General features: G+C 45.3%; 2 protein-coding genes across 4 annotated transcripts; both read left to right on the top strand.

The window, feature by feature from the left end:
* Window positions 1-1,918: 1,918 nt before the first annotated feature.
* Window positions 1,919-9,871, top strand: si:ch211-195b13.1 (STKc_SGK domain-containing protein). Its single transcript, XM_063009573.1, has 12 exons — window positions 1,919-2,090; window positions 3,162-3,237; window positions 4,968-5,046; window positions 5,173-5,216; window positions 5,309-5,450; window positions 5,992-6,123; window positions 6,431-6,543; window positions 6,649-6,772; window positions 6,868-6,963; window positions 7,637-7,792; window positions 7,889-7,978; window positions 8,096-9,871. Exons 1-12 carry the CDS (start codon window positions 2,021-2,023, stop codon window positions 8,261-8,263), a joined length of 1,290 nt encoding a protein of 429 aa, XP_062865643.1. The 5' UTR covers window positions 1,919-2,020; the 3' UTR covers window positions 8,264-9,871.
* Window positions 9,872-10,959: 1,088 nt separating this feature from the next.
* Window positions 10,960-26,975, top strand: eya3 (EYA transcriptional coactivator and phosphatase 3). 3 transcript variants are annotated; one of them, XM_063009550.1, is made up of 19 exons: window positions 10,960-11,029; window positions 13,481-13,577; window positions 13,674-13,723; window positions 13,807-13,907; window positions 15,372-15,443; window positions 15,521-15,587; window positions 15,677-15,783; window positions 15,963-16,100; window positions 16,767-16,846; window positions 17,614-17,794; window positions 17,881-18,011; window positions 18,089-18,172; window positions 19,862-19,951; window positions 20,567-20,625; window positions 21,409-21,569; window positions 21,665-21,779; window positions 21,882-22,003; window positions 22,992-23,092; window positions 24,098-26,975. In XM_063009550.1, the coding sequence occupies exons 2-19, from the start codon at window positions 13,545-13,547 to the stop codon at window positions 24,176-24,178; spliced, it is 1,773 nt and encodes a 590-aa protein (XP_062865620.1). In that variant the 5' UTR covers window positions 10,960-11,029; window positions 13,481-13,544; the 3' UTR covers window positions 24,179-26,975. The 3 variants fall into 3 exon arrangements, with proteins under 3 accessions (XP_062865620.1, XP_062865615.1, XP_062865625.1); XM_063009545.1 differs by having other exon boundaries at window positions 17,878-18,011; XM_063009555.1 differs by lacking the exon at window positions 15,963-16,100 and having other exon boundaries at window positions 17,878-18,011.
* The last annotated feature ends 1 nt before the right edge of the window (window position 26,976 follows it).

The raw sequence follows: 26,976 nt of genomic DNA, 5'->3' as shown, positions 1-26,976 counted from the left end.
AGCACTCTGTACTGGCTCTGTACTGGTTATAAGCACTCTGTACTGGTTATAAGTGCTCTGTACTGGCTCTGTACTGGTTATAACTGGTTATAAGCGCTCTGTACTGGCTCTGTACTGGTTATAAGCGCTCTGTACTGGTTATAAGTGCTCTGTACTGGCTCTGTACTGATTATAAGCGCTCTGTACTGGTTAGGAGCGCTCTGTACTGGTTATAAGAGCTCTGTACTGGTTATAAGTGCTCTGTACTGGTTATAAGCGCTCTGTACTGGTTATAAGCACTCTGTACTGGTTATAAGAGCTCTGTACTGGTTATAACTGGTTATAAGCGCTCTGTACTGGCTCTGTACTGGTTATAAGCGCTCTGTACTGGTTATAAGAGCTCTGTACTGGTTATAAGCACTCTGTACTGGTTATAAGCACACTGTAGTTCCCAAATTTGTCACTCAGTGTTTTAGTACAACAAGCCACGTTACGCTTTATTTTTTACGTTAAGTGTTTATCATTCTTTAATTTGGGGTACATTCCATGTCCAATGATAATAATTATATTTATTCTAACTATTTTCTTTAAAAATGTCATATTTTACCTATTAATGGAAAACATGTTGTAATATCACAAAAACATTATGTGCATTCTATGCTTAATTTAGCTTGAAATTTGTCATGATGTTCCTAAATGAACAGTTTTTGCTGTGTCCGTTTTTTAAGTTGAGGGTGCCTTGGTTTCAAAATAATGAATAAAATCATTAAGGGCAACAACATCTATTTTTTATTTATTTCAAAAGTTTAAATACTAAAGAAAAATAGTATTTTTTAAATTGAGTTTCTCTTTTAAATAATTTAAATATCTTTATTTATTAATGTCCGCAAAAGTTCTGTCAACTATGTTACTAACAGAACTCCACTCAGCAATTCAAAAATGGTTTGTTCTAAAACTATGTGAGCAGCATGACATGATATCATTTTTCTCTGTGGAGGGTATATTGAACACACTGTGGTGAATGTCCTCTTATTTTTTAAAATATTTTATCTATAATGGAACATTGTCAATGAGTATATTAATTGACCGTCAACTATGTTACATACATTGTCATGGTTAAATTTTTTTTATAATTTTAATTCAAATGTATGTTCAAATTAGACATTATTCTGTTCATGAAATGACATGTGGTCAGCCAGGCAAGGTCTACCACTGAAGTTATGGGTCAAAATAGGGATATTGTCAACTATGTTACCTGTCAACTAAGTTACCTAGTAGTCTACATCTACTGTCCCTTTAATATAAAAAAAAAAAAAAATGAATGTTTAAGCTTTGCAAATAGTGGATATGTTACACTAAAGGAATATATTAACTTGAACCACTGATTGTTCTATTGAGAGAGAACATTGTTTTTGTACTTTTTTGGTGATGTGAAATGTACCCCAAATTATAGAATGACCCTTTTAAAACTGTCCGGGTCACTTTTACCACGTCGTATCACACAGTTCATCTCTTTGAAAATATCACCGAATATCAGCGACAAACTGGATCAAAATGTAATCAGATGAACTTTAAAAGATGAAAGTGCAGCACAAACGCGGCTTAGCAGCTTCTCATAAAGCACCCAAACCTCGACGCTGTGACATGCCCACAGATGACAGCACGGCTCGCGCTAAAAAAACAGTATTGTGTGGTGCCAGATTAGAACACTAGTGTTGTTGTTTTTGTAATATCATCGTTTGTTGTCATAAAGATCGTCATTAGCACGGAAACATGGCCGCGGTTTCCTCACAGAACAGAGATTTCCCGCGGTTTGAACACGGCCTACTGCAACGCAGTCGCCATGGTTACACGTGTGACGTCAGACCCCCGCCCTCACTCGCTCGGTATAAAAGCAGCAGAGCGGCGCTTCTCCTGACAGTAATGAGAGAGACCGGGAGTGATAGAGATCTGAGGCTGGAATAAATACCGTCGATTCATTCTCGTATCGCTTCTTCACTCCGGTTACTGCTGCTCCGGTACACCGAGTTCAGTCGGTATTATGGACGTGACCGAGACTCGCTGTGATCTGACTTACTGCAAGATGAGAGGAATCGTTTCTGTACTGACCGGTATGTACAGCAAATATATATATTAATAATTAATATCATATAACAATAATACTACTACTAATAATAATAAACATTCATTCTTTATTCATTCATTCGTTCATAATTTGAGCATTTTCACTCAAGTTACCTGATTGAATGAGTAAACATATTATATATTATATTTTGAAGCACAATTTCTCTTTATTTGCTAAATTTAATATATTGGAAGTATAAAAACAAGTAATTATTTGCGCCACAACTGGTGCACATCTCACATTTTGCTTTTATTTCCAGAATACATGCATCAAAATGCTTTAGGTTATTTTACCGAGAAAAACCAATTACCTGGGGTGCACAAACTTTTGCAAAATATCAGCAACATTAAATACGACCATAATTCCACAGGTTTAAGGAATAATACAGCAAAAGTGATCCGAAAAGTACATAACCTTGTCAGGGTCATGTCAGGACAGGACAGGCTTGGGGTTTGACTGTATTTCTGTGACTGAATGACTTCTGTGCTGATAATAAGACGTGTTTTATATGTTTTATAATTTAAATAATAAATAGTGCCATTTAGTGCCTTTGTGGCATGACTTCTGTATGTCTTAGTACTGATTAGGATTTACTACAGATGGCATTGGCATCCTCTCTGTGCCCGCATGAGTAGGATTCCATTTGGACGGGTCATGTGGTTTGTTTAAGTCTGGTTCAATTGAAGGTGATTTTGTTGGAGCTGTTAATATGGGTTGTTATACTGGGTGGCACAGGTATGTTTGCAGGTTATTACATGGCACTGAATATGGCACTTCATCGTATTGAGGCATGTGTGGCATTGGCTGAGGTACGGGCCAAAATACAGTGAAAGTAAAGGTCCAGTGGTTCTGGTATGGGTTAGGTCCACTTGTTTCCATAGAGGGAATCAGTTAAAAGCAAGACATTTATATATTGATTAAATAGGTATCTTCATTTTGGTGCACTGACCAATACTAAGAATTGCAAGTGCTCACCCACCTTAATATCTGGTATAATTGGCAAATTATTTATTCCAGTAGGTGTACTGACTGACGTGGATGTGTCTCTCTATTACAGCCTTCATTAAAGAAAGGAAGATGGGTCTGAACGACTTCATTCAGAAGCTGGTGTCCAACCCTCACATCTGCCAGCAGTAAGTCCTCAATTTCCTGACTGTTCAGGGATCAGTGAACGTCCGTGCACGCAAAGCTGGAGGTGGCTTATTAGAAATAAATCATTAATTTGTTCATTCATGACACAACGAGCGTACTTATCCGACTAAACCGAGGTCAGGCCGGTACATTTATAAGTACATTTATAAGTACATAATCCCATTGGAAGGACCAAGCAGTCCAGGGTTGGACTTCCGTCTGTACCTCCTGTTAATAGCATAATCTCTGTACTGCACAAAAAGCCAGTGTTCCAGAATAGCCCCCCTCCGTGTTCCAGCCACCGCCTCTCAGCGGCCGTAAGCACCTTTCGGTTAATCCCGCGGGTTCTCTGGACCAGAATAACGGCCCGAGCTCATTAGGTGCGAGCAGGACCGACTCATTTGTTCTGTATGTCAGTCTGAGTCATGTAGGTCACTTCTGAGCCGTGGTGGAAAATTCCCCAGCAGCTCATCTGTCACACTAAGAAGCTTCAGTCATGTCTGAGTGACCAGGGGGGGAATCCAGAGATCTGAACTGTAGGCCATTTCTCAAACAGCCTGGACTACTTTTTAATTTGGTAACTGTTCAGAAAATACAGAAGTATCACCAACACAGTTTGGAGATACCGCCACCTACTGGCTCCAGATGTTTTCCACTGAGGACCGTATTTTCTGGTTTATAAGACCTGTATAGCCTGAATAATGTGCTAAATAAAGATAAATACATGAATGGAGTATATTTACAGTATTTCCCATCATATTAGGTGCACCATTTTGCTACCATGAAGCAGAAATTAAAGACAAATAAATGAACAAATACATGAAAGTCACATTGGCCACTCAGAACATGTAATTGTTCCATATTGTTGAATATAATAATGAAAATATAGTATTATTGATACGCTTTAGAGATACTGGTACCTGCCCACTCCATGTAATCATCCCAATAAAAGGGTGTTCTTACAATGGACATGTGTCCACATACTTTTGGCTCTGTAATGAACTACCTCTGTAACGTACTATCTCCATGCAGTCCTGTCAACCGCATTTTGCTGTATTTTGAGGGCTATAAATCCTGTATAACCTTAATGAAGTGCTTAATGAAGATAAATAATAGAAGTTGTACAGTTTGTGTACAGTATTGTCAGAAATTTAGATTATTTAGAGGTACTATGTTGCTACAAGGAGGCAGAAATTAAAGATGAATGAATGCACTAATACTCAGGACATGTATTAGTTCCATATTGTTTCAATTATTGAATATAATAACAAAAATAGAGTATTATTAGTACATTTCAGGTCTTTATTAGTCACTTACACAGGTCTTCCAATGGAGACTGTACTTTGGAGGTACCACCACCTAAGGGTGTTTGTACCGTATTTTCTGGACTATAAATCCTGTAAAACCTTAATGAAGTGCTTAATGAAGATAAATAATGGAAGTTGTACAGTTTATGTACAGTATTTCCAGATATTTGGATTATTTAGAGGTACTACATTGCTACAAGGGAGGAGAAATTAGAGATGAATGAATGGACTTATACTCAGGGCTTGTAATTATTCGATATTGTTCCATTTGTTGAATATAATAATAAAAATATAGTATTATTAATACATTCTTCCACTGGTTGTGTGTCCACATACTTTTGGCTCTGTAGTGTACTGTACTTTGTAGATACCGCCACCTACTGGTGCCTTACAGCTCTCTCATTTATGTCTCTCTCTCTCTTCAGTTCTCAGGATGAGTCCTTCCTGAAGATCGACATGAACCAGAATGAGGAAACGACCATAACTGACATTGAATCCCCTCAGGTGAGAACACACACACACACACACCCATGGTGTTCCATACACACCTGCATCGATGCATTGATAAAATACACCTGTATTGACCTGTGTGCATGAATTAATTTGATCTGCTTGATCTTTCCTGTCCAGATGTGCCTCACCACCCAGAGGAGTTCACTAGCCGAGGAGACTCAGTGAGTACCCGCTCGATGATATTCCATTTGCTTATTTAAGGGTTCGCTTTCATCTGAGATCCTAACGTGTTGCAAAATTCTGTGTGGGTCAGGATCAAACCGTCCGACTTCGACTACCTGAAGATCATCGGGAAGGGAAGTTTCGGGAAGGTTCTGCTGGCCAAACACAAAGAATCGGAGCAGTACTACGCCGTGAAGGTTCTCCAGAAGAAGATCATACTGAAGAAGAAAGAGGTGAGGATTTCCCACTGGACATATTTATGGAACACCCCAAATACACAGAGGCATTAAAATCCAAATAAATAAATACATACATTTCCCACTGAATAATATACACCGATTAGGCATAACATTATGACCACCTTCCTAATATTGTGTTGGTCCCCCTTTTGCTGCCAAAACAGCCCTGTAACTGTGATGCTCTGTGTATTCTGACACCTTTCTATCAGAACCAGCATCAATGAGCCTTGGCCACCTATGACCCTGTCGCCGGTTTACTACTGTTCCTTCCTTAGAGCACTTTTGATAGATACTGACCACTGCAGACCGGGACACACCCCACAAGAGCTGCAGTTTTGGAGATGCTCTGACCCAGTGTTCTAGCCATCACACTTTGGCCCTCGTCAAACTCGATCAGATCCTCACGCTCGAGGATAAAATGTTCACATGCTGCCTAATATAACTAACTGATGCTGTGATGAAGAGATAATCGGTGTTATTCACTTCACCTGTCGATGGTCGGTGTATTAAATCGTACTGTCGTCTCTCGTTCCAGCAAAAGCACATCATGGCTGAGCGCAGCGTGCTGATGAAGAACATCAAACATCCCTTCCTGGTGGGGCTTCATTACTCCTTTCAGACCACAGACAAGCTCTACTTCGTGCTGGACTACGTCAACGGGGGCGAGGTAATTCAGGAACATAATCTCAATCTCAATCTGAACTATACAATGATTTATCGTGTTTACTGGACTATTATAAGCTCTGTATAACCTTAATGAACTGCTTACAGGCGTCTGAATAGTAGTGTAGCCATGTAGTGTATTAAAAGCGTGTTTTCCATACTGTTGGACCATGTATTACAGACCACAGGTCATTTCTAACAGATGTTCTGGACTTATAGTGACCAGAAATATGAAGCAGTTAAGCTGCTCCTTCTTGTTGCTACTTCACATGGAGCAGGGTATTAAGAACTGCTTTATTTTCCTCCCGTAGTTATTCTACCACCTCCAGCGGGAGAGGATCTTCCTGGAGCCCAGGGCCCGATTCTACGCCGCCGAAATCGCCAGCGCTCTGGGTTACCTCCATTCCCTGCACGTTATTTACAGGTGTGTTCACAGACCTCACGCTGCCCCCTAGTGTACGTCCTCCAAACACAAAACAAACAGCCAACATCTGGTGGTCAACATTTCTCGTGTTTCTTCTTCTTGCAGAGACTTGAAGCCGGAGAACATCCTGCTGGACTCTCAGGGTCACATCGTGCTGACGGATTTTGGGTTGTGCAAAGAAGGACTGGATCCCAACGGCACCACCACTACGTTCTGTGGAACCCCGGAGGTAAGAGCAGAGCAGGAACTTCTGCGTCGTTTATATCCTGTATATTGGGAGTGTTTTGATGGGTTTGAGGGCTTATTTTGTCCTGTTATTTACAGTATTTGGCCCCGGAGGTCCTGCAGAAACAGGCGTATGACCGCACCGTGGATTGGTGGTGCCTCGGGTCGGTCCTGTACGAGATGCTGTACGGACTGGTGAGTAATGAACTACATATCTATTGTTGGCATTTAGTGGACTTACAGTTGTGACAGTATACAGTCCTAAGAAATTGAGGGTTAAGGGCTTGAACTGGCAACCTTCTGATTAGGACGCATGTGTTTTCGTGTGTTAAAGAAAATATACCTTAATATTACACTGCCAGAAGTATATGGACGCCTGATCATGAGCATGTTGGACATCCTGTTCCAAACTCATGGGCACCCCAAATTGCCACTATAACAGCCTTTACTCTCCTGGAGCAATTTACATTCCATGTCATCCTACTGGGGTTAAGATCAGGGGGTGGTTCACTGGAGGACCTTGTTTTGTGACGGATTGGTGGCCCATCCAGTGTTACCCCTTGACCCCTGGGACCCCAGAGACCCTGACCAGGACGAATCAGTTGATAAAAATGAAATAAAAAGGTTGATTGTCCACACCTGTTGTCCACATACTTTTGCACTTACTATTATTATGTATATATTAATATATTACTATGTATATAGATGAATACCATACATTTAAATATGTACAAAGCAATGTCAATAAAGTTCAATCCATCTACCTATCTATTAAAAATCTTAGGGATTCACTGAGGCCCCCTAGTGGACAGTGTACTGAACTGCTACAGTAGTTTAATTTTAAGTTCTCTTTGTATTTTCTCTCCAGCCTCCGTTCTACAGTCGTAACACGGCCGAGATGTACAACAACATCCTGCACAAGTCTCTGGTGCTGAAGCCCAACGTGTCCAACTCCGGGCGCGAGCTGCTGGAAAGACTGCTGCAGAAGGATCGGACCAAGCGGCTCGGAGCCAAGGATGATTTCGTGAGTATCCACACGATCGAATGTTTAGCGTTGTATATGTTTGAACTGTGGTGAGATGTAGTGTGCTAATGCGCTGGGTGTGTTCTCTGTCTTCAGCTGGAACTGAAGTACCACAGCTTCTTCTCACCTATTAACTGGGACGACCTCATGGCCAGAAAGATCACGCCACCCTTCATTCCCACAGTGGTGAGTCCGACAGAGCTTCATCTTCTAAATGTCCTCGTACAGCACATACAGTAGTACAATAGTATGCAGTAGTTGAAGCTTACGGCTAACGAACGATCCGTTTTCGATTTTCCGCAGACGGGTCCGACCGACCTGCGACACTTCGACCCCGAGTTCACCCACCTGCCCGTGTCCACGTCCGTCTGCAACAGCGACAACCTGCACCTGAGCAGCAGCGTCCGCGAGGCGGCCGGGGCGTTCCCGGGCTTCTCCTACGACCCCCCGGCTGATCTCGCCTTCCAGTAGCACCTCCGGAACACCACCTTCGGACCAAAATCTGCAGGAAGACCTGCCGAGAGACCAGTACGGAGCAGATCTGTCGTATACGGGTCACTGACTGTCTCACTGTGAGGGACCGGTTCAGGTGCCAGGTTTGGACAGGGGCGCAGGGGGCTCGCAAGTGCCTGAGGGTTTTGGATTTTGTTCCTGCATCCGATCGAACAGCCTGAACTTTGATCTAGATCTAATCGCTGGGCGTTCTACAAGAAACGCAGTTTAGCTAGGATTTTGGACAGCTTGGTAAATGCACTCCAGTCTATTTAGTTTTGAAGGTTCTTGGTTCTAATACGCTGGTGTTGATGGACTACACAAACCTACAACTCGGATCTCAAATCTTGTTCTAACACTCGACAGCCGTTTCGAGGATCCGTGGACATCAGGGAAACATCTGGAAGCCAAATGATGTTTTATTTTTAATAAATGAATTTATTTTGCTGCTTTATTCTACGGACAAACCATGAATTTTCTCTAGAAGTGGCCGAGCTTCTGAATACCACTGTGTATCCGGATTAAAGTACCCAGGAAATACGAAGACGACCTGATTTTCTTCCAACAGTCGTTGTTTTAGTATAAATACCATGAACAGATCTACCATGTGGCCAAAAGTATGTGGACACCCGGTCATATTGTGTTAATCCACAGATATTGCTCTATAAGATGTCTAAAATCAAGTATTTAAATAACAGACCTGCTGTTCCAGCATGGTTGGGCCGCTGTAGCCTAGTGGTTAAGGTACTGGTCCAGTAATCAGAAGGTTGCCGGTTCAACCCTCACCACTGCCAGGTTGCCTCTGTTGGGCCCTTGAGCAAGGCTCTTAACCCTCAATTGCTTACACTGTATACTGTCACAGTACTGTAAGTCGCTTTGGATAAAAAGCGTCCGCTAAATGCTGAAAATGTACATTTCAAGCAAGGTCCATAAAGACATGCTTTGTACAGTTTGGTGTGTACTTGAGTAGCCCGCACAAATCCTTGACCTCAAGCACACTAAACAATATGCAGGACTTGATTACGAGCCAGGCTTGTGTCCAGATTTAATCCCTTTTATCCAAAAATGACTGATTTTGACTGAACAGGCACAAATACCCACAGACGCACTCCGAATCATTCAGGTTAGGTGTCCATATACTTTTGGCCATATCGTAAATCCGGAACGTTCTACGGTACTGTGTGCTTTAGCAATATTTAGGTAGAATTAACACCAGAGATCGGGCCGTGTGATGTACAGGAGTGATATTTCTGTGAGTAAGAATGGTGAATGATGCACAAAGCGTGCCTGTCCGAATACTTTTGCACACTGTGGTTTGTGTGTGTGTGTGTGTGTGTGTCTGACTTTACACTGTAGCTCATCTGATTGTTTTTCTCGGTACTGTGGGACCAGCGCCAGTCCTTCTCTCCTCTAGAACCTTTATTTTCTTCCATATTTGGAAGTCGCACCTTTTTTTATACATTTTATGTATATTTATTTAAATGCTGCTCTGTATCATATTGTTCAATTGTAGATTTGCAGAAGGATGAAATATTTAAATGATCTTCATTAAATGTTGAATAAATTATATTAAAGATGATCCAAGGTTCTCGTGTTCTTCTTTGATTATGGTAAACAATCATCAACACAGAAACGAACAGTCTCAGTGCCACTGTGTCGGCATCATGCAGCGTAAGAACAGATCTGCATCCCTCGGAGCGATAATGAGAAATCATGAAGCTCTGACACGTGTCCATATCATGCACAGAGACACGCACTGAACCCTGTTATTCCTCGTCTCTGTGCAGTACCATGAATCAGCCAGCAGAGGTCGTAATCTCAGCAGTTATAAGGACCCTACGACCCTCCCTTCCTCGGACGAACCAATCACCCGTGTAGGTGCTTGGTCGGCCGAAAGCAGAGCTGAGATTGGAACTCGCGAGCTTGAGATGTCAGCACTGGTGGGCTAGCGTGATTTACCGCTGTGCCACCTGAGCGCCCGCCATTACCCATCTATTATATATATATATATATAAACCTCTTTAATGTGGTCATATCTAATTCCCTATTAGTTCCTCTTCTGCTTCCAACACCCCCAGCATTTCAGCGAGTATCAATACACTATAAGGCCAAAAGTATTTGGACACCTGACCATGAGCTTGTAAGACATTCATTCAGTCATTGTCTGTTTTACCACCATTTTATCCTGGTCAGGGTTGCGGTGGTCAGCTTCATTGGGTGAAAGGCAGAAAACACACTGGTCAGGTTGCCAGTTCATCACATTACACACACACTCACAGTCAGAGCGATTTCTAGTAGCTGCAGTTAACCTGGCTGCATGTTTTTGGACTGTGGGAGGAAACCGGAGCAGCCGGAAGAAAACCAACACACAGGGACACAGGGAGAACATGCAAACTCCACACAGAAAGAGCGCTAGGTTGGGGAATCGAACCCAGGACCTTCGACGGTAATGCAAACAATGCAAATTTCCCCCTGCGTAAAAGTATGTTAAAAAAATTAAATGTACTTCATTTTTATTAAACGCATCAGTAGGGCTGTGGGGAGTCCAGGTTGCGGTGGGTCCGGTGCCTTCTCTGCAGAAGGTTTGTGCTCTCGTTGATAAGGAGCAGCGCTGGAGGTCTGTGTTCTGCGCATGCGCAGTGTGATTTCCCTGCTAAATACTTGTTCCCAACAACCTATGACTGAACCGAGTCGTTTTTATGATTAGCTTAGCTACCGGCTCCACGCTAACACTTCACAGTCATGGTAAGATTGACATTATTGTGTATTTAGAACACGCTTCTGTTTATAATTTGGTTCATTTCTGTAGGGTTTGAAGGTCGGTAGAGCGAGCATCCGAGTAATACACGCTAGGCTAACGTCGCGGCTAACTGGCTAAGCTAACGATATCTGACATATTGTGCTAGCTGCTGTTTGCTAGTTAAAAGTTAGTTAACATGGTAATAATAACATTTACTGTTCTTATGTGTTTGGTCGAATAATGTGGAAATAAGTTTGTTACATAACATTCGTTATATTTGTACACTGAGTGCGACTGAACTGGAACAATGTATTGTTATTACGGTTAGCCAGATAGCTTAGCATAAGCTTGTGTGTACATTTGCTGCGCGGCTAATTGTAATCATCGGCATTATTATTTTTATTACTTTGCCCTTCAGTACAAGCTATTTAAATTTAAAATTCCAATACTGTAGCTCAGCTGCTTGTCCTTCCAGTCATTTCTACTAGAACTGGAGTACCAATACTGTATCCCAAATCTCCGCCTCCTTCCTACACAAGTGCACTAAGTAGGGTACACCGATAATACAATGTAAACCCTATGTAGTGCACTTCATGTGTATTTGGGACACAGCCATGGTGTGTCTATGTATATCTGCTCTTGTGGCAAATGGGCTGAGAGCTTCACCTTCAGAACAGACCCTCACTTGTCCTTGATCCACAGTAGGAATGTGACGGTATGAAAGTCTATCATCACGATATCACTGACCTAAATGATCACTCTACATCAACATCTATCTATCAGTCATAACATTAAAACCACCTCCTTGTTTCTACACTCACTGTCCATGTTATCAGCTCCACTTACCATATAGAAGCACTCTGTAGTTCTACAATTACTGACTGTAGTCCATCTGTTTCTCTGCATGCTTCAATGGTCAGGACCACCACAGAGCAGGTATTATTTAGGTGGTGGATGATTCTCAGCACTGCAGTGACACTGACATGGTGGTGGTGTGTTAGTGTGTGTTGTGCTGGTATGAGTGGATCAGACACAGCAGCGCTGCTGGAGTTTTTAAACGCCTCACTGGCACTGCTGGACTGAGAATAATCCACCAACCAAAAACATCCAGCCGACAGCGTCCTGTGAGCACTGATGAAGGTCTAGAAGATGACCGACTCAAACAGCAGCAACAGATGAGCGATCGTCTCTGACTTTACATCTACAAGGTGGACCGACTAGGTAGGAGCGTCTAATAGAGTGGACAGTGAGTGGACACGGTATTTACAAACCAGCACAACACACACTAACACACCACCACCATGTCAGTGTCACTGCAGTGCTGAGAATCATCCACCACCTAAATAATACCTGCTCTGTGGTGGTCCTGACCATTGAAGCATGCAGAGAAACAGATGGACTACAGTCAGTAATTGTAGAACTACAAAGTGCTTCTATATGGTAAGTGGAGCTGATAAAATGGACAGTGAGTGTAGAAACAAGGAGGTGGTTTTAATGTTATGGCTGATCAGTGTATATACAGAGTCAAAAGTTGCAGGACACTTTTATTTCATATATATACTGTATATATATATATACACACACACACAAATATATGTATACATGATATAAAAGTGTCCTGCGACAGGTGTGCAGTATAATGGAATTCTCTCTTCGCATATCCAAGCTCGTTTGGAAGTCGGGGTCAGAGCACAGGGTCAGTTATTGTACGGCGCCCCTGGAGCAGAGAGGGTTAGGGGCCTTGCTCAAGGACCCAACAGTGGCAGCATGGCAGAACTGGTATTCTTAACCTCTCAGTTGATGGCCCAACCACTGTCCCTATTGTGTGTGTGTATATACATGACAATATAGTAAAAATGCAATTTTGCTTTGAAATATCAAAACATTGTTGCACCCAAACATGGAAAGGAAATGTTGGACTCTTACTGTCCACATTTTTATGCTCCTGAATGCATCCCAAGTTAAACACAGGACATCGGGAATAAAGTTGTAACTGCAAACCCGTCCGCTTCATGCGGCCAGTTCAGTCAGGTGGAATAAAAACGATTTTCTGATGCGGTATGAATAATACATCCTGGAACTTATCACACACTACCCAGTACTGATGACCAGGGTTCAGTGAGATGCATCACACATCCACTGCGCACTCATGTTTACCACAAATTAATGACGTTTGCAACCTGAAATATTACTCACATCGTAACTCCAGCTCCCACAAATCACCAACCTTTTTAGGAGGTTGGTTTATTTATCTGAGGTGTTATTACAAACCCAGTGAGCATCACTGCGCCTTTTTAGGGACCAACAGACCAAAAACCGCTGTTGAGCAAACCGAAGGCGACGGGCGGGAAAAACTCCCTTAAAATACAGGAAGAAACCTTGAGAGGAATACATACACAAAACTAAAGTTTAGTGGGGCAGAATTCATGTTTAATTAAGATTTGTGTCTGATCCAGGACGCACACTTGGTGTGAGTTAGCAGACACATCTGGATACACGGTGACGTCCTCGCACGCCGTCATGGAGGAACCACAGGAGACGTCGGAGCTCCCGGTCTGTCCGTGTTTACTCTCTTCACTCATGTTCGTGTTTTTTTGGAGACGTTATAGATTCTGGTCTGAATTTTGATCTGTTGTGTTGCTTCATTAGGCAAAGAAAGCTCGGCATGATCCTGAAATCAGTCAGAAAGAAGATGCGAGGTAATTGTTTTATCTCCTCGGGTCGGTATGTTCGGTATGTAGAGCGAGCATCAGCGTTCATGTCCTGACGTCTTGTTTTATAGGGCGGAAGCTGCTCGACGGAGAGACAGCAGAGGCGGTGCGGTCGATTTAGGGTCTGAGGTCAATACCTACCCTCCACCGTCTACCAATCGCCGAGATGCCGGTCAGTTGCTTCTGTTCTTATTAACTTACCCGCTTTAAAATGCTTGTCCGGGCCCTAAAGCAAAAAACGTGATCCTACAATTTCACTATTCTGACATAATGGCTCTCGCTGTGGTTCACTAGAGTCCCAGAACTATAGAAACTAGGGATGCACCGATCCGATATTAAGATCGGATATCGGTCCCGATATTACCAAAATGAGATGGATCGGATATCGGATAATCAGGCCGATCCATGGGTCCGATACGTTCACTTTAGTTCGTTGGCGACGCGCGCTGAGCCCACACAGGACGCGCTGCCGACGTACGGCGTATAACACAAACAAAAAGAGCAACATGGAGCGAGCCAAAGAGTCAGCTGCATGGAGGTATTTCACGCTTGCTATGCTAACAAGTTCGATGGCAACATGTTTAGCTGCTATATTTTATTTTGTATTACTGTTTGCACTAAATATTTACGGATAAGTCTATTTGAAAAAGTTATTGAAGCTACTGCTGTTTTTCTCATCGTCAGCAGCCACATTATGGGTGTGTTCGGAAACCTAGTGAGCCGCCTCGCTGCCTTACTGCCTACATAAGCGGCTGCCTCAGTACAGAGGATTCTAATAAGTCATCAACTCATAAATCAGGTTATTCGAACGCGTTACTTACACAGCGATTCCATCGGGTTTAGCATTTAGCGTCTTGCCATTAAAAACAATGAACTGAGGTCAATATAACATTTCCCTTCATGTACCGATAACGGTTACATTTCCCGACAAGCTCGAACTTGCAAATAAAAACACTCGGTATAAGTTTACACAAGTTAAAAATCAGTAATATTTTATTTACGTTTGATAATAACGCCATTCGTTTCTCCGCCCCGTCAAGCTATGTTTATTTTTCTGCAATGAATGCTGGGATTGCTTTGGTCACCAAGGCAGCGAGTGAAAATAACACTGAAATATTAAGATGCCTGTTTATTATTTTATTGACAAATAAATAGCAGTTCAGTACATTTATATCTGTGTTAATTATATTTTGTTTTGCAAACTTAGTAATGTTTAAGTCGATCCTGATGCCTTAAGTCTTTCCCACATGATAAAGTATACGGTTTATTAATTCAACAATGGTATCGGATCGGTATCGGGTATCTGCCGATATGCAAAGTATGTGTATCGGATCGGTATCGGAACTGAAAAAGTTGGATCGGTGCATCCCTAATAGAAACGGCTTTGTGACTCTTTCCAGACTAATATAGTGTGATAACATTTTCTTCTATGCTCAGAAATGGTTTAGATTGGAGCGTGATGTGCCATTTATAGAGACCTTTTAGCTAAATCAGCTCGGGAACTTTTTATTTAAGAGGTTTTTTATTGGTTTTAAAAGAAGTAAGTGTGGCAGATGTGCACAAATGTGAAACCAGGAGGGGGCGAATGTCTTTCCTCATTAGAATACTGTGAGTTTAAGTGCTTTAATGTCTCCAGGGAGTCAAGAACAGTCGAATAGCCAAATATCAACCAAGAACTGTGACACGGACGCCTCCTATACCGCTAAAGGTATTTAGATCTAGTTTACTGGCTAATCAATCAGCTGTGCGTCCGACTCGCATCATGTTATAATTTATGTTCATCAGACGAGACGTGCAAAGAGCTCGGCGGCGCGGAATCCGAATTTACCTCGCAGATCTACCCGGGAAACAAGTAAGAACCCCCGCCGTCCTTAAATCGTTCAGATTCAGGCACGTCTCATCAGTTCTTCTCCACGTTAACGCTCTGCTTGTCCTCCTCAGCCCTGCAGTTACGGCGTACGACAGCCAGGTGGCGTTCACCTCCCTGAACCAGTCAGCCGCCTTCAACGACAGCTTCACGGGTCAAACCTACGGCCTGCCGCCATTCGGTCCGTCCCGGGCTCGAACCCTCACGCTCTCGTCCCATTCACAGCACAGCTTCCATTAGCATTCACATCTGCTTCGTTTCTGCTCTCCAGTCATCTCACTCTGTCTGCATTCTCTCTCTCTCTCTCTCATGTGTGTTTGTCCTCTCTCGCTCCATCTCTCCACCTTCACCCGCCCGCAGGCGCCATGTGGCCGGGCGTTAAGAGCGAGCCCAGGCTGCACGACGCGTCCGCCGCCGGCCAGACGCCGTTTCTCAGCTTCAGCACGGCTTACGCTTCGACTCAGCCCCAGCCGGCCCACTTCTCCTACCCCAGCCAAGGCAAGCCGGCTTCCTGCCTCACTTCCTGTCTCACTTTGCCTGTCCTGCAGCCAGCGTGCCTTCTGTCTCTGCGTTTATAAGTAATACGGGCAAAAGTATGTGGACGCACGGTTACGAGCTTGTTGGATGTGCCCCTGTGCACCACTGTAGGATCTCACGCGGGTTACTCTGGTGTCCCCCCACCTCCCTGAATACGCGATTGGCTGCTCTGAATTGCCCCCCCCCCCCGTCCTACACGATGTGCTCCTACGCGAACGCCCCCTTGTGGAGGCTTTACGTTACATCTGGGCAACCACTACTCGAGCTGGAATCTCAGCCGTGCTGTCGACCGGCCGTGCAGGTTCCCACACGGGCACGGTTGGCTGTGCCTGATGGAGGGATGGTCGAACGGGTGCAATTGCGGCCTCTGCTGGCAGGTCGGGGCAGCTGCACGACCCTCCGCGCGCGATACTGCTCTCTGCGAGACCCCGTCTCAGGCAGGTGAAGAGAAGTGGTTGGGTGGGGCCGCATGATAGTCTGCGAGTAGGGGAGAAGGGTCGAATTAAGGAATTAGATATGACTAAAAACAGAATTCCATTTTCATATTTTGCGACCCATTTGTACCTTTCGTTTGTTTTTTGCTGCTGTATCTCTGGTGCTCTGAGATGTGTCGTGCTTCTACTCCAGGTTCCTGCTTCACCACATCCAGCGTGTACTCCAACATCCCCACAGCACCCGCCGTCACCACAGCAACCGCTACCCATCAGGTACCAAAAAAAGATGATGATGCACCCTTGACGGACACTGATGTGTAGGACTGAGCCGTATAACCGTTTATACCGCCTGACTGTAGGAAAGCAGCTGGCGGTGGTGGTTTAGCCGTACCGTTTCTAGGTGGTTACTAGGGTGTTGCTTAGAAGTGACTGGGAAGTCAAAATAGCATTTAAGGCGGTTGCTAGTGTGTTTCTAAGGCATTTGAATATATAGCACAGAGGGTTAAGGGCCTTGCTCAAGTATCTCTGTATTTCTGCTTGGTCCTACAGTGGCTTCATGGCAGAGCCGGGATTCGAACCCACAACCTTTCAATTGATAGCACAAAGCTCGATGTACCACCATCTAAAGCAATACTGTGTCATCCACCTGGATCTCCTTAGAAATGGCTTAGAAACACACTAGCAACCGCCTTAAATGCCTAGCAACTTCTAAGCAACACCCTAGTAACCACCTGGAGCACCACATGCAAAACCCTGACAGCAATTCAGCAACACTAGCAATAGAAAGGAAAGGTCTATCTGCATATCCTCAGTGCAAGAAGGTCCTGGGTTCGATTCCCAGGCGGATATGCAGAATTGTCCATGACTGTGTGACATTATAAACTTGAACCGATGAATCCAGTGTTAGGTCAGACTGGGTGTTTTCCCGCTGCAGATCTGGGACTAGTCCGGGCGCCTGTGTAAGGGTGGGGGGGGCGGTCACATAGAGCATAGCGTGGCTCTCCATGCACGAAATCACCTTTTCTCTCTTTCATTTACAGGATTTCTCCAGTTATAACTCCCTGGGACAGAACCAGTTCTCCCAGTACTACCCGTCCCCTCACAGTTACCTCCCACCTGCGCCACCCAGCATCGACGGAGACGCGGGAAACGCCGCCACGCCGCCGTACCAAGCTTTGAAGTCCGAGGATGGCGCCTCCACGGGCGTGCCGAGCACCACGGGTACCTCCGCTACTTCGTTAGCCTGAACGCGTCGTATCTTACAAGCGCGTTTAACGTTTCTGTTACGGTCTGTTTCCTGTTAGCAGCGTCTCCAGCCAGCGCCAACCTCCCAGCTGGTGCGGCTCAGGACGCCGCCGCCCAGAGGAACCCCCCCGCCAAGGCTAAAACCAAAGCCAAGAAGACCGACAGCGCCCAGTCTGGTGACAACGACCTGGAGGTAGGGACGGTTTAGACGTCGTGATTCTGACGATATCGGAGGAAACCTGACGTGCTTTTATTTTCCCTCTGTTACAGCGGGTCTTCCTGTGGGATCTGGACGAAACCATCATCATTTTCCACTCCCTCCTCACCGGCTCGTTTGCTCAGAAGTTCGGAAAGGTGAGTGTGCCCAGCTCGCCAGCGCAGGGACTCGAATTCGGAGAGAGGGAGGGTCGGATAGGGTTTGCCTTTTTGCCACCGCAACACTGACTCCTACTGGCTGGTCGAGGTTAATACAGGATGCATACGCATTAAAGCGTTGTAAATTCGCCCTAGGAAGCTTGTGCTAGTGCTAGTCAACACTGGCCTGGGAGAACATGCCAAACTCAAAACAGTTGACTTCTTCTTGCTGTGTGGCACTTGTTTTACCAGCTAGGCCACTTGTTGGTAGATAGGGACACTGCCAGGACCCTGTCAAATACACCATGGGCGTCTAGGCGGCGCAGTAAAATAATCCCAGGTTCGAATCTCGGCTTTGCTTCCGGTCGTCGTGGCGCAATCGGCTTCCGGTCTGCTGGGTGGGAAATTGGCTGTGTAAGGACCTTGGTTGGACCTTGGTTACACCCCCGACAGCATCCAGGGAGGGTGTATATTCGCCTGGCACACTCTTTCTTCTAAATTGGGAGAAAAGGGGGTAAAATGCATTTAGAAATACACCAGAAGACGCATTTGTTTCTGTTTATAGTTTCTGAAATTGGGGGGGGGGTCACATGGCTCTCCGTACGCTATACGGCTCTCTGTGGGAACCCAGGACCGGCTGGTGAAATTGGGATATGAAAGGAGGTGGGGATCAGGTCTGACTGACGTGATTATTCAGTGAGCAGATGAACCGTACCTGGTTTACCCCTCACAAACCCCTCTTACCCCTTTTCCACCAAAAAAACCGTGGTTCTTAAACCGGTTCTGTTCGGGTTTCTCTGAACCTCGGTGTTCTGTAGAGAACCGACGCGCGCTTCCACCAGTTTTTGAGAACCAAGCAGCGTCATCAACAGTGGGCGTTACTTAACGAAAGTACAGAGCGGTAACGTCATGGCGGAGCGTGTGGATTATGTGCGAGCATTTGTGCTGCTGTTACAGATGTTTGTTTTTATGTAAAAAAGCAGCGATCTAACAATCGGTGATAAGAAGACGTGACGTGTTCGTCTCAGTTGTTGTTTTCTGTAGTTCATTAATGTGAGAAGCGTTTTGCGCTTCACCGCGACTCTCGACTCGAGCGGTGAAACATCACTAAAGTTCCACAACACGAACAAACATCTGTGTGAAATAAACATCAGATCCAGTCTAAAATACCACGTGTATCTGTGTTTAGCTGGATTTACTTCACGTGTGGTTATGCAGCTCGGGGAGATGAAAAAGCTTCACGCTTTATATTTCACGTTAAACGGTGTTCGTTCTGTCCGGGTCACTTTTACCACGTAATATCTCACAGTTCATCTTTTTAAAGGCGCTTTGAACATATCAGAGGCAGACTGGCTCAAAATGTGATCAGGTGAAGTTTAAAAGATAAAAATGCAGCATTAAGCTCCATACGAGACCCCAGCTGATGCCGTCGTTGCTGTCGCTATGCTGTACAACACGACGCGCCCACAGTTGACGTCACGGTTCGGGCTGAATAACCCAGTATCCTGTGGTGCCAGATCGGCCCGCTAGTTCTCCGTCTGGAACCTCTTTTTTCCGGTGGAAACACGCGGAACCGGTTTAAAGCCGCGTCGGTGGAAAAGGGGTATCGGTGGACCTTCAGCCACCTTCCTTCCTCCGAAGCAGCTCTACGGGTTGAATTGTTGCTCCTCTGTGTTTTTGCTCCCTCAGGATCCGGCCACCCTGCTCACTCTGGGTCTGCAGATGGAGGAGCTGATCTTCGAGTTAGCGGACACGCATCTGTTCTTCAACGACCTGGAGGTGAGCCGCCACTTCTCATGTCTGGGGTTGGAACTCGCAGCCGTGATGTGCAATCGGTGCTACTGAGCCGTACAACTCTCTATCTATCATTACTTCCATACTTCCTTACCGCATTCAGGTGGTTGCTAGGGTGTTGCTTAGAACAGTCAAAACAGCATTTAAGGCGGTTGCTTGTAAGCCATTTGAAATGCGTTTTCTGTGCAAGCTGGGGTCAGAGCACAGGGGCGACCCTCGGAGCCGGGATTCAAACCCACAACCTTTCAACTGATAGCACAAAGCTCAACCGAAAAGGCTTCCACTGTCTCACTAAATGTACCACCAGCTGTCAACACCGTATCCACCTGGATCTCTTCAGAAATGGCCTAGAAACACACTAGCAACCACCTTAAATGCCTAGCAACTTCTAAGCAACACCCTAGTAACCGCCTGGAGCACCACGTGCAAAACATTGACAGCAATTCAGCAACACTAGCAATAGAAAGGAAATGTGTAGCACTGTCGCCTCATAGCAAGAAGGTTCTGGGTTCGATTCCCAGTTGGAGATACAAAATTGTCCATGACTGTGTTGAACTTGAACCGATGAATCTTGGGGTAACCTGTAATGTTTGCGTTCAGGAGTGCGATCAGGTCCACGTCGAGGACGTCGCTTCCGACGACAACGGACAAGATCTGAGGTACGTGGATGTTCCACCCTTGGGATTCCGTGTCCATTCTTTTATGTGCACATACACCATTCAACCAAAACGACACTACATGGTATAAGTATTGGGACGCCCCTTCTAATTATTGAATTTCAGCTACAGCATATGCTAACACGTGTAATAAATCAATGAAATAAAGGAAAGATTATGCTTCCAACTTTGCAGCAACAGTTTAGGGAAGGACGTTCCCTGTTCCAGCATGACTGTGCTCTATTAAGCTGCACAGAGCCCTGACCTCAGCCCCATTCAACAGCATGACCAAAATCAGCGCCCAGCCACAAAAACGCTGCCATCTTTTGACTGAATGGCCACAAATTCCCACAGACATACTTAAAAGTCTTGTGAGAAGCCTCCTCAGAAGAGCGGCTGTTGTTCTAGCTAAAGAGATTACATATAGCTCACTCTATTTTAATGCTATTTGTTTTTGAAACAGGCTTAATGGTCAGGTGTCCGAATACTTTTGGCCGTATAGTGAGTGTATGTGGACTCCCAACACCCCATTCCAAACCCATGGGTACAAGTGTTCTGTTGAAATCTGTACCTATAAAGATTAAAGAGGAGGTACGAGATCAGACTCTGATGCTGGATGAGAAGGCTTGGCTCATAGTCAGTGTTCCAATGCATGCTAAAAGTGTTTGATGGGCCTGAAGTCAGGGCTCTGCGCAGGGCTCTCCACATGACACTCACTAAACCCTGTCTCGTGAGTGGCGTCCACATACTTTTGATCTGACTGCAGGGTGAATTTGACTTTTTCAGCAACTACAACTTCGGGAGCGACGGGTTCAACGGGACGGCCGGCGCAGGGGGTCCGGGTTCGACGGCGGGGGTGCAGGGAGGGGTGGACTGGATGCGCAAGCTGGCCTTCCGATACCGCCGCCTCAAAGAGATCTACAACGGATACAAGGGCAACGTAGGAGGTGAGAGACGCGGCGGCGGCGGCGGGTGCGTTTCTCGCTCGCCTCGCTGCGATTGGCTGGGATTGACGGGTGCTGATTTTTCATTGGTTCCCCAGCCCTGCTGAGTCCTCTGAAGAGAGAGCTGCTGCTGCGGGTGCGCGGCGACGTGGAGACGGTGACGGACGGCTGGCTCAGCACCGCCATCAAAGCTCTCCTGCTCATTCAGTCCAGGTGAGCCGGACCCGCCCTGCTCCTCGTCACGTGACTAACTGACGGAGGAGTGGATGAGGATGGCGTCTGATTGGCTGGTGGACTTCTCTTTCTTGTGTGCAGGGGCAGATGTATGAACGTTCTGGTCACCACCACTCAGCTGGTTCCTGCTCTGGCTAAAGTGCTGCTTTACGGCCTGGGAGATGTTTTTCCTGTCGATAACATCTACAGCGCCACCAAAATAGGTAAACGATGCATTATAATGAGCCGTTTCCTGTGAAATATGCAATTTGCTGTGATATTCAGAATTGAGCGATTTAACTTTTTCCATTCGTGCAGCGTATAATATATGAGGCTCAATATCATGAGGCTTCACCTTTTTCGCACCACGGATCGGGTTCATATAAGACAGGGGTGGGCAATTAAATTTTCCAAGGGGCCACATAAGAAACTGGGACTGTTGTGGAGGGCCGGACCAATAAGGTGAACCTAATTCTGCTCAATATTAATTTGATCTCTTTATAAAAAGCAGTAAATTGTACAGTTCTGATCATCTGTTACTGTTTAGATGTTACAATCAGAAAATTAGAAGTAGGCAAAGTAAAAACGTCAACATTATTTTACTATTTAAACAAACAAATGCAAAAAAAACAAATGTTTTGAGTCTAATCACCTCATTTGCTGTTTTTCAGTCCTTTGTTATTGTTGGATATTCTGTTTAAAATCACAGAGCTGGTCCTGACTGCTGCAGTTCCTGATGTGTTAAACTTTATAAAAAGTTCTTGTTGCTTTCGCAGTTTAGTTAGAGCAGCTCCAGGTGTGACGCTCCGCATCGATCATGTTCTTGTATTTCTCTGTGTGTTTAGTACCGTAACAGCGATTTAAACCCTAAATTGTGATCGTTAAACACCTTTACACCTTGACTTCAGTTAATAGATCATTTAGAAGTTCACGTCTCGTTAAAAACTCGACCGTCAATTACCACAAATGCCCAGGTCTGATATAAGATATAATTTCACAGACCGGCGGGGTTGGGAGGATTTAAAATAGCATTATACGTTGAGCTGCATAATAACACCACACAGTACTTCTTGTGTTATCGTCTTTCCGATATTAAGGGAGCTGTGCTGTGTGTTGTAGCTTCAATTTATTCTATCATTCAATTTATGAGTGTCATTTAATGACTGGTGTGAAATGGGCTCGAACACTGATGGGCACCGTGTGTTGTGCCAGGGAAGGAGAGCTGCTTCGAGCGCATCGTGTCCCGTTTCGGGAAGAAGGTGACCTACGTGGTGATAGGAGACGGCCGCGAGGAGGAGTTCGCAGCCAAGCAGGTACAGAAATCGTACAGATCCGTTAAATATCGATCGAAGCATGCGCTATATGGCCAAAAGTATTCGGACGCCAGTTTTGATTATTGAATTCATGTACTTCTGTTATGACAGTAGCAAACAGGTGTAATAAATCAGTGATATAAGGAAAATAGTGTGGCAACAGTTTAGGGAAGGCTCCTTTTTATGTTCCAATTCCCTGATTGAGTCGAGGTGGGTATATGCCGCTCACGCTTCCTCCGACCCGTGCGCAGCCCTGAGCGGAACCCTTTTCCACCCATGCACTCTGCACAGGCGCCGCTATCTGCCAATCAGGGTCCTTACCCAGCGTTTGAAAGTACGGTCATCCCGCCCTAGCAGAAACGTCTCTGCTGCAGGCACCGCCGATTATGCCCGCTAGATGGCGCCCAGCCGACCGGTGGCATGGCTGAGTTTCGAACCGATCAGTGCCCGGACACACAAATGCTCCCATATTCTGACTGAATAGGCACAAATTCCCACAGACATACTTATAAGAAGCATTCTGAGAAGAGGTTGAGCTATTTAAACCCTTTAATGGTCTGCTGAAGCATTGGTTGAGCTCACTTGAGTCTAAATACTTAAATAATCTTGTTCGGGTCGTATCTACTGCTTGGTTGATGTGCGTTAAACTCAAAAATATTATTAGATGGTTTTAATAAAACAGCTTTTCTAACCTAGATGTCAACTTGAAGTGAGCAGGTGAAAAATCATCCATGAAAATGATCATTTTGTGGATCATCTCAGCTGTTTGGTAGAGGTTTATTAAAAATATTAACTGTTTCTTGTTGGTTTAGTCCCAAGAAACTTAAAAAATGCAAATAAATAATTTTAAACATTATTTAAGGGGTTAATACTGTTTGTTTTTAAAACTGGATGTCCGACAAGCTCACGGTCTGGTGTCCAGATACTTTTGGCCATATAGTGTGTCTGCTTTTGTAGCTGGGGGTGAATTACAGACTGTGAGCGTGTGATGCCCTCTTTCGACAGCACAACATGCCGTTCTGGCGAGTGTCTGCTCACGGTGACCTGGTGTCTCTGCACCAAGCTCTGGAGCTGGACTTCTTATAGAGCCGGACGAGCTGGACACCAGAGCGGGCCTTCCTCCTCCTCCTCCTCCTCACACACACACAGCACCTGTTTCTGATGCCTTCTGAGCTGAACCGGGCTCAAACCTCAACCCTGGAGAAGAGAAGTGACGACTTGAAGCCGACGAGAAGCCTTCAGAACCCTTGAGAACCCTTTAGAACTTTTCAGATCCCTTTAGAACCTTTAAGGCAGCTAAACACCCACATACAGTCGACCGCAGGAGCACGGATCGCTCATGGGTTCTCATGGTGTGGGACGTGACCTGGAGATTTTTTTGTCTTGCACTCATTCCGGACCTCGTAGCGGAACCGACTCTTCCAGGACTTGGACTTGAGTCGAGGTTTTTTTTCCGTTCTTGTTTTTTGGTACCAGTTTACTCGGCGTCTCTCGTCTCCCGTCGCCCCTCGGTATCGGTCCCGCCCGAGCGTACTTGATCAATGTAAATATTTCTTTCAGCCGGTCACGTGCGGCTCCGAGTGTCCTTCCGGGGGGAGCCACGCTCCTGGAGCCACGCCGAAGGACGCCGCCGAGGGTGAGGCGCAGATGGAGACGGGCGCGGCTCACTTGGGTCTCGGACGTACGCCACCCGAGCAAAAATGTGTGGACACGCTTTGCTTTGTAATCACCACACCTTGCTGTTACAAGCTAAATCATGTGATCTATACAGACGGGCATTGCCAGCCTACTGAACGTCTGGACGAAAGTATTGGGACACCCGATCGTGGGTTTATTGAATCGCTTTCTCTTTCATTGTAGCTTTAATATCGGGCGTCTCCAGGAAAGCCTCGTTAGACTTAGACTGTGATGTGCGTCTGTGGGAATTTGTGCCCTGTGGGGGGGGCGAGAGCTGACCGTGAAAAAGGGACTTCCCTAAACTGTCGGCGCAATCCTTTAAATTAAATTGAAATCATATGCTTTTAGGATTGCTCCAACAGCTTAAGGAAGGTCCCCCTTTCTCTATCAGCTCTTTCCAGTCGCCCCCACAAAGTCCTCTGACACCTTTGGGATGAGCCAGGTCACAAATGGGCACAAATTCCCACAGACACGCTCCAAATCTCGTATATGCTTCTCATTTAATAATCATTTTTTTACGTGTGTTAACAACAGACAGGAACAGTGAAGCAAAATCAATCATTAGGAGGGGTGTCCACATACATTTGGCCACGATCCCGTCTGTGCGATACGTTTGATGTCGCCTTTGAAGTCGTGAGGTTGAATGAAAGTGAATGTGGACGCTCCGTCTGTCTAAATCTCTTTGATGTATTTATATTGTGCCTTTTATCTTCAGCTTTACATCGTGTGTCACGTTTAAGAGATTCGCCGTGTTACAGAAGTGTGTGTGTGTGTGTGTGTGTGTGCGTGAGGGTTCGAGTGCGCCGTGTTTTTTTTCAGTACCTGCGTTTGGAAACGTCCGTGTCTCGTCTGTGATTCAGTACGCTGAACCCGTGCTCAGTCTAGACGTCCCTCGTTTCGTTTTGGTCAAACTGGAGGCGTCTTTCGGTACGGATTTGCGCCAGACGGGTCAGACTGGGAGGTTCTGGGTGCACGTTGTTTCAGACCAAAGTGCTGGATTATTTTTTATTGTTATTATTAGTTAGTTTCTGAAGGAGCGTAGCAGCAAAGCTTAGCTGTGTACGGTGCAGGTTTCAGGTGGCTACGGTTTGCGTGGTCAGGGTGTGGCTCTCCGTGCACAAGGCTGATCCGCGTATGAACTCGCCTAGTGCAGGTGAAAAGATGCGGTCGGCTACTGCACACGTGTCGGAGGGGGCGTGTCAGTTGCGAAGCTCCTCAGTCAGCAGTGGGGGGTCGTATCGTAAGTAAAGGGGAAGCGTAACGCAATCGGGGGAATTGGATACGACTAAATTGGGAGGAGAACCTTTTGTTCACAGCAAAAATACGTCTAATTAAAACAAAACAAAAAATTTAATTGAGGGTCCTGGGTGAAGATTTTGAGTCTAAAATGTGTTGATGTGGCGCTCGGGTGGAGATCAGAGAGCCACACGGACACAATCGGCTGTGTTTGAGGGAGGGGAGGTCGGACGTGGGCTCGACACACTGGCTCTGTGATTTAAGATCTCCGGTGTGAGTATATTGGGGGGGGCGGGCACATGGAGCTTAGCGTGGCTCTCTTGTATGTGATACGGCTCTGTGTATGAACCCAAAACTGGCAGGTGATGAGAAGTGGTTCATGGGGGGGCACGTGGTGATTCTGCAAGCAGTAGCAGATTCACAATTAGGAATCGGGAGTTGGAAATGACTAAATTAGGAGACAAAGGGAGGAAAGATCTTTTTTTTTTTTTGCTATAAATACGAACATCCAGGGACATGGGTCCGATCCTCACTTTAAGTCTCGGGCCTTCTAGATCAGGTCAGCAGGAGCGCTGATGAGGTTCAGATTTGCGTCTGGCGCATTTCCACACATCTAAGGCGCCTGAATCGACCAAACTGAACCCGAGGGGCTGAAACGACGGCCGGTGTGTGTTCGTTTGTGCCGAGGAGCCTTCAACCAACCAACAGAGCAACAAATCCTTCGACTTTTCTGTGTGTCGTGTGAAACGATTCTGTAGAATCACGGGATTCGACCACGTCAGCCTGGAACGGGTTTAGATCTCACACTCCGCTGCTTCGTGTTTTGTTCTGTTTCGTTCTTTGTTTTGTTTTGTTTTTTGTTCTCTGTATGGGACCGGATCGCTGTCGGGCCCGGACGAGTTTTCCTGTGGTGTACTTACTATATAAGACCTTTGTGGCAGCGTAAATAATAAAAAAAAAATGAAAACTTG

The sequence above is a fragment of the Trichomycterus rosablanca genome, chromosome 2, assembly GCF_030014385.1.
Source record: "Trichomycterus rosablanca isolate fTriRos1 chromosome 2, fTriRos1.hap1, whole genome shotgun sequence".
In the NCBI taxonomy this organism is placed as follows: Eukaryota; Metazoa; Chordata; class Actinopteri; order Siluriformes; family Trichomycteridae; genus Trichomycterus; species Trichomycterus rosablanca.
The sequence above is the reverse complement of the archived record's forward strand: the minus strand, read 5'-3'. Positions and strand labels throughout refer to the sequence as shown.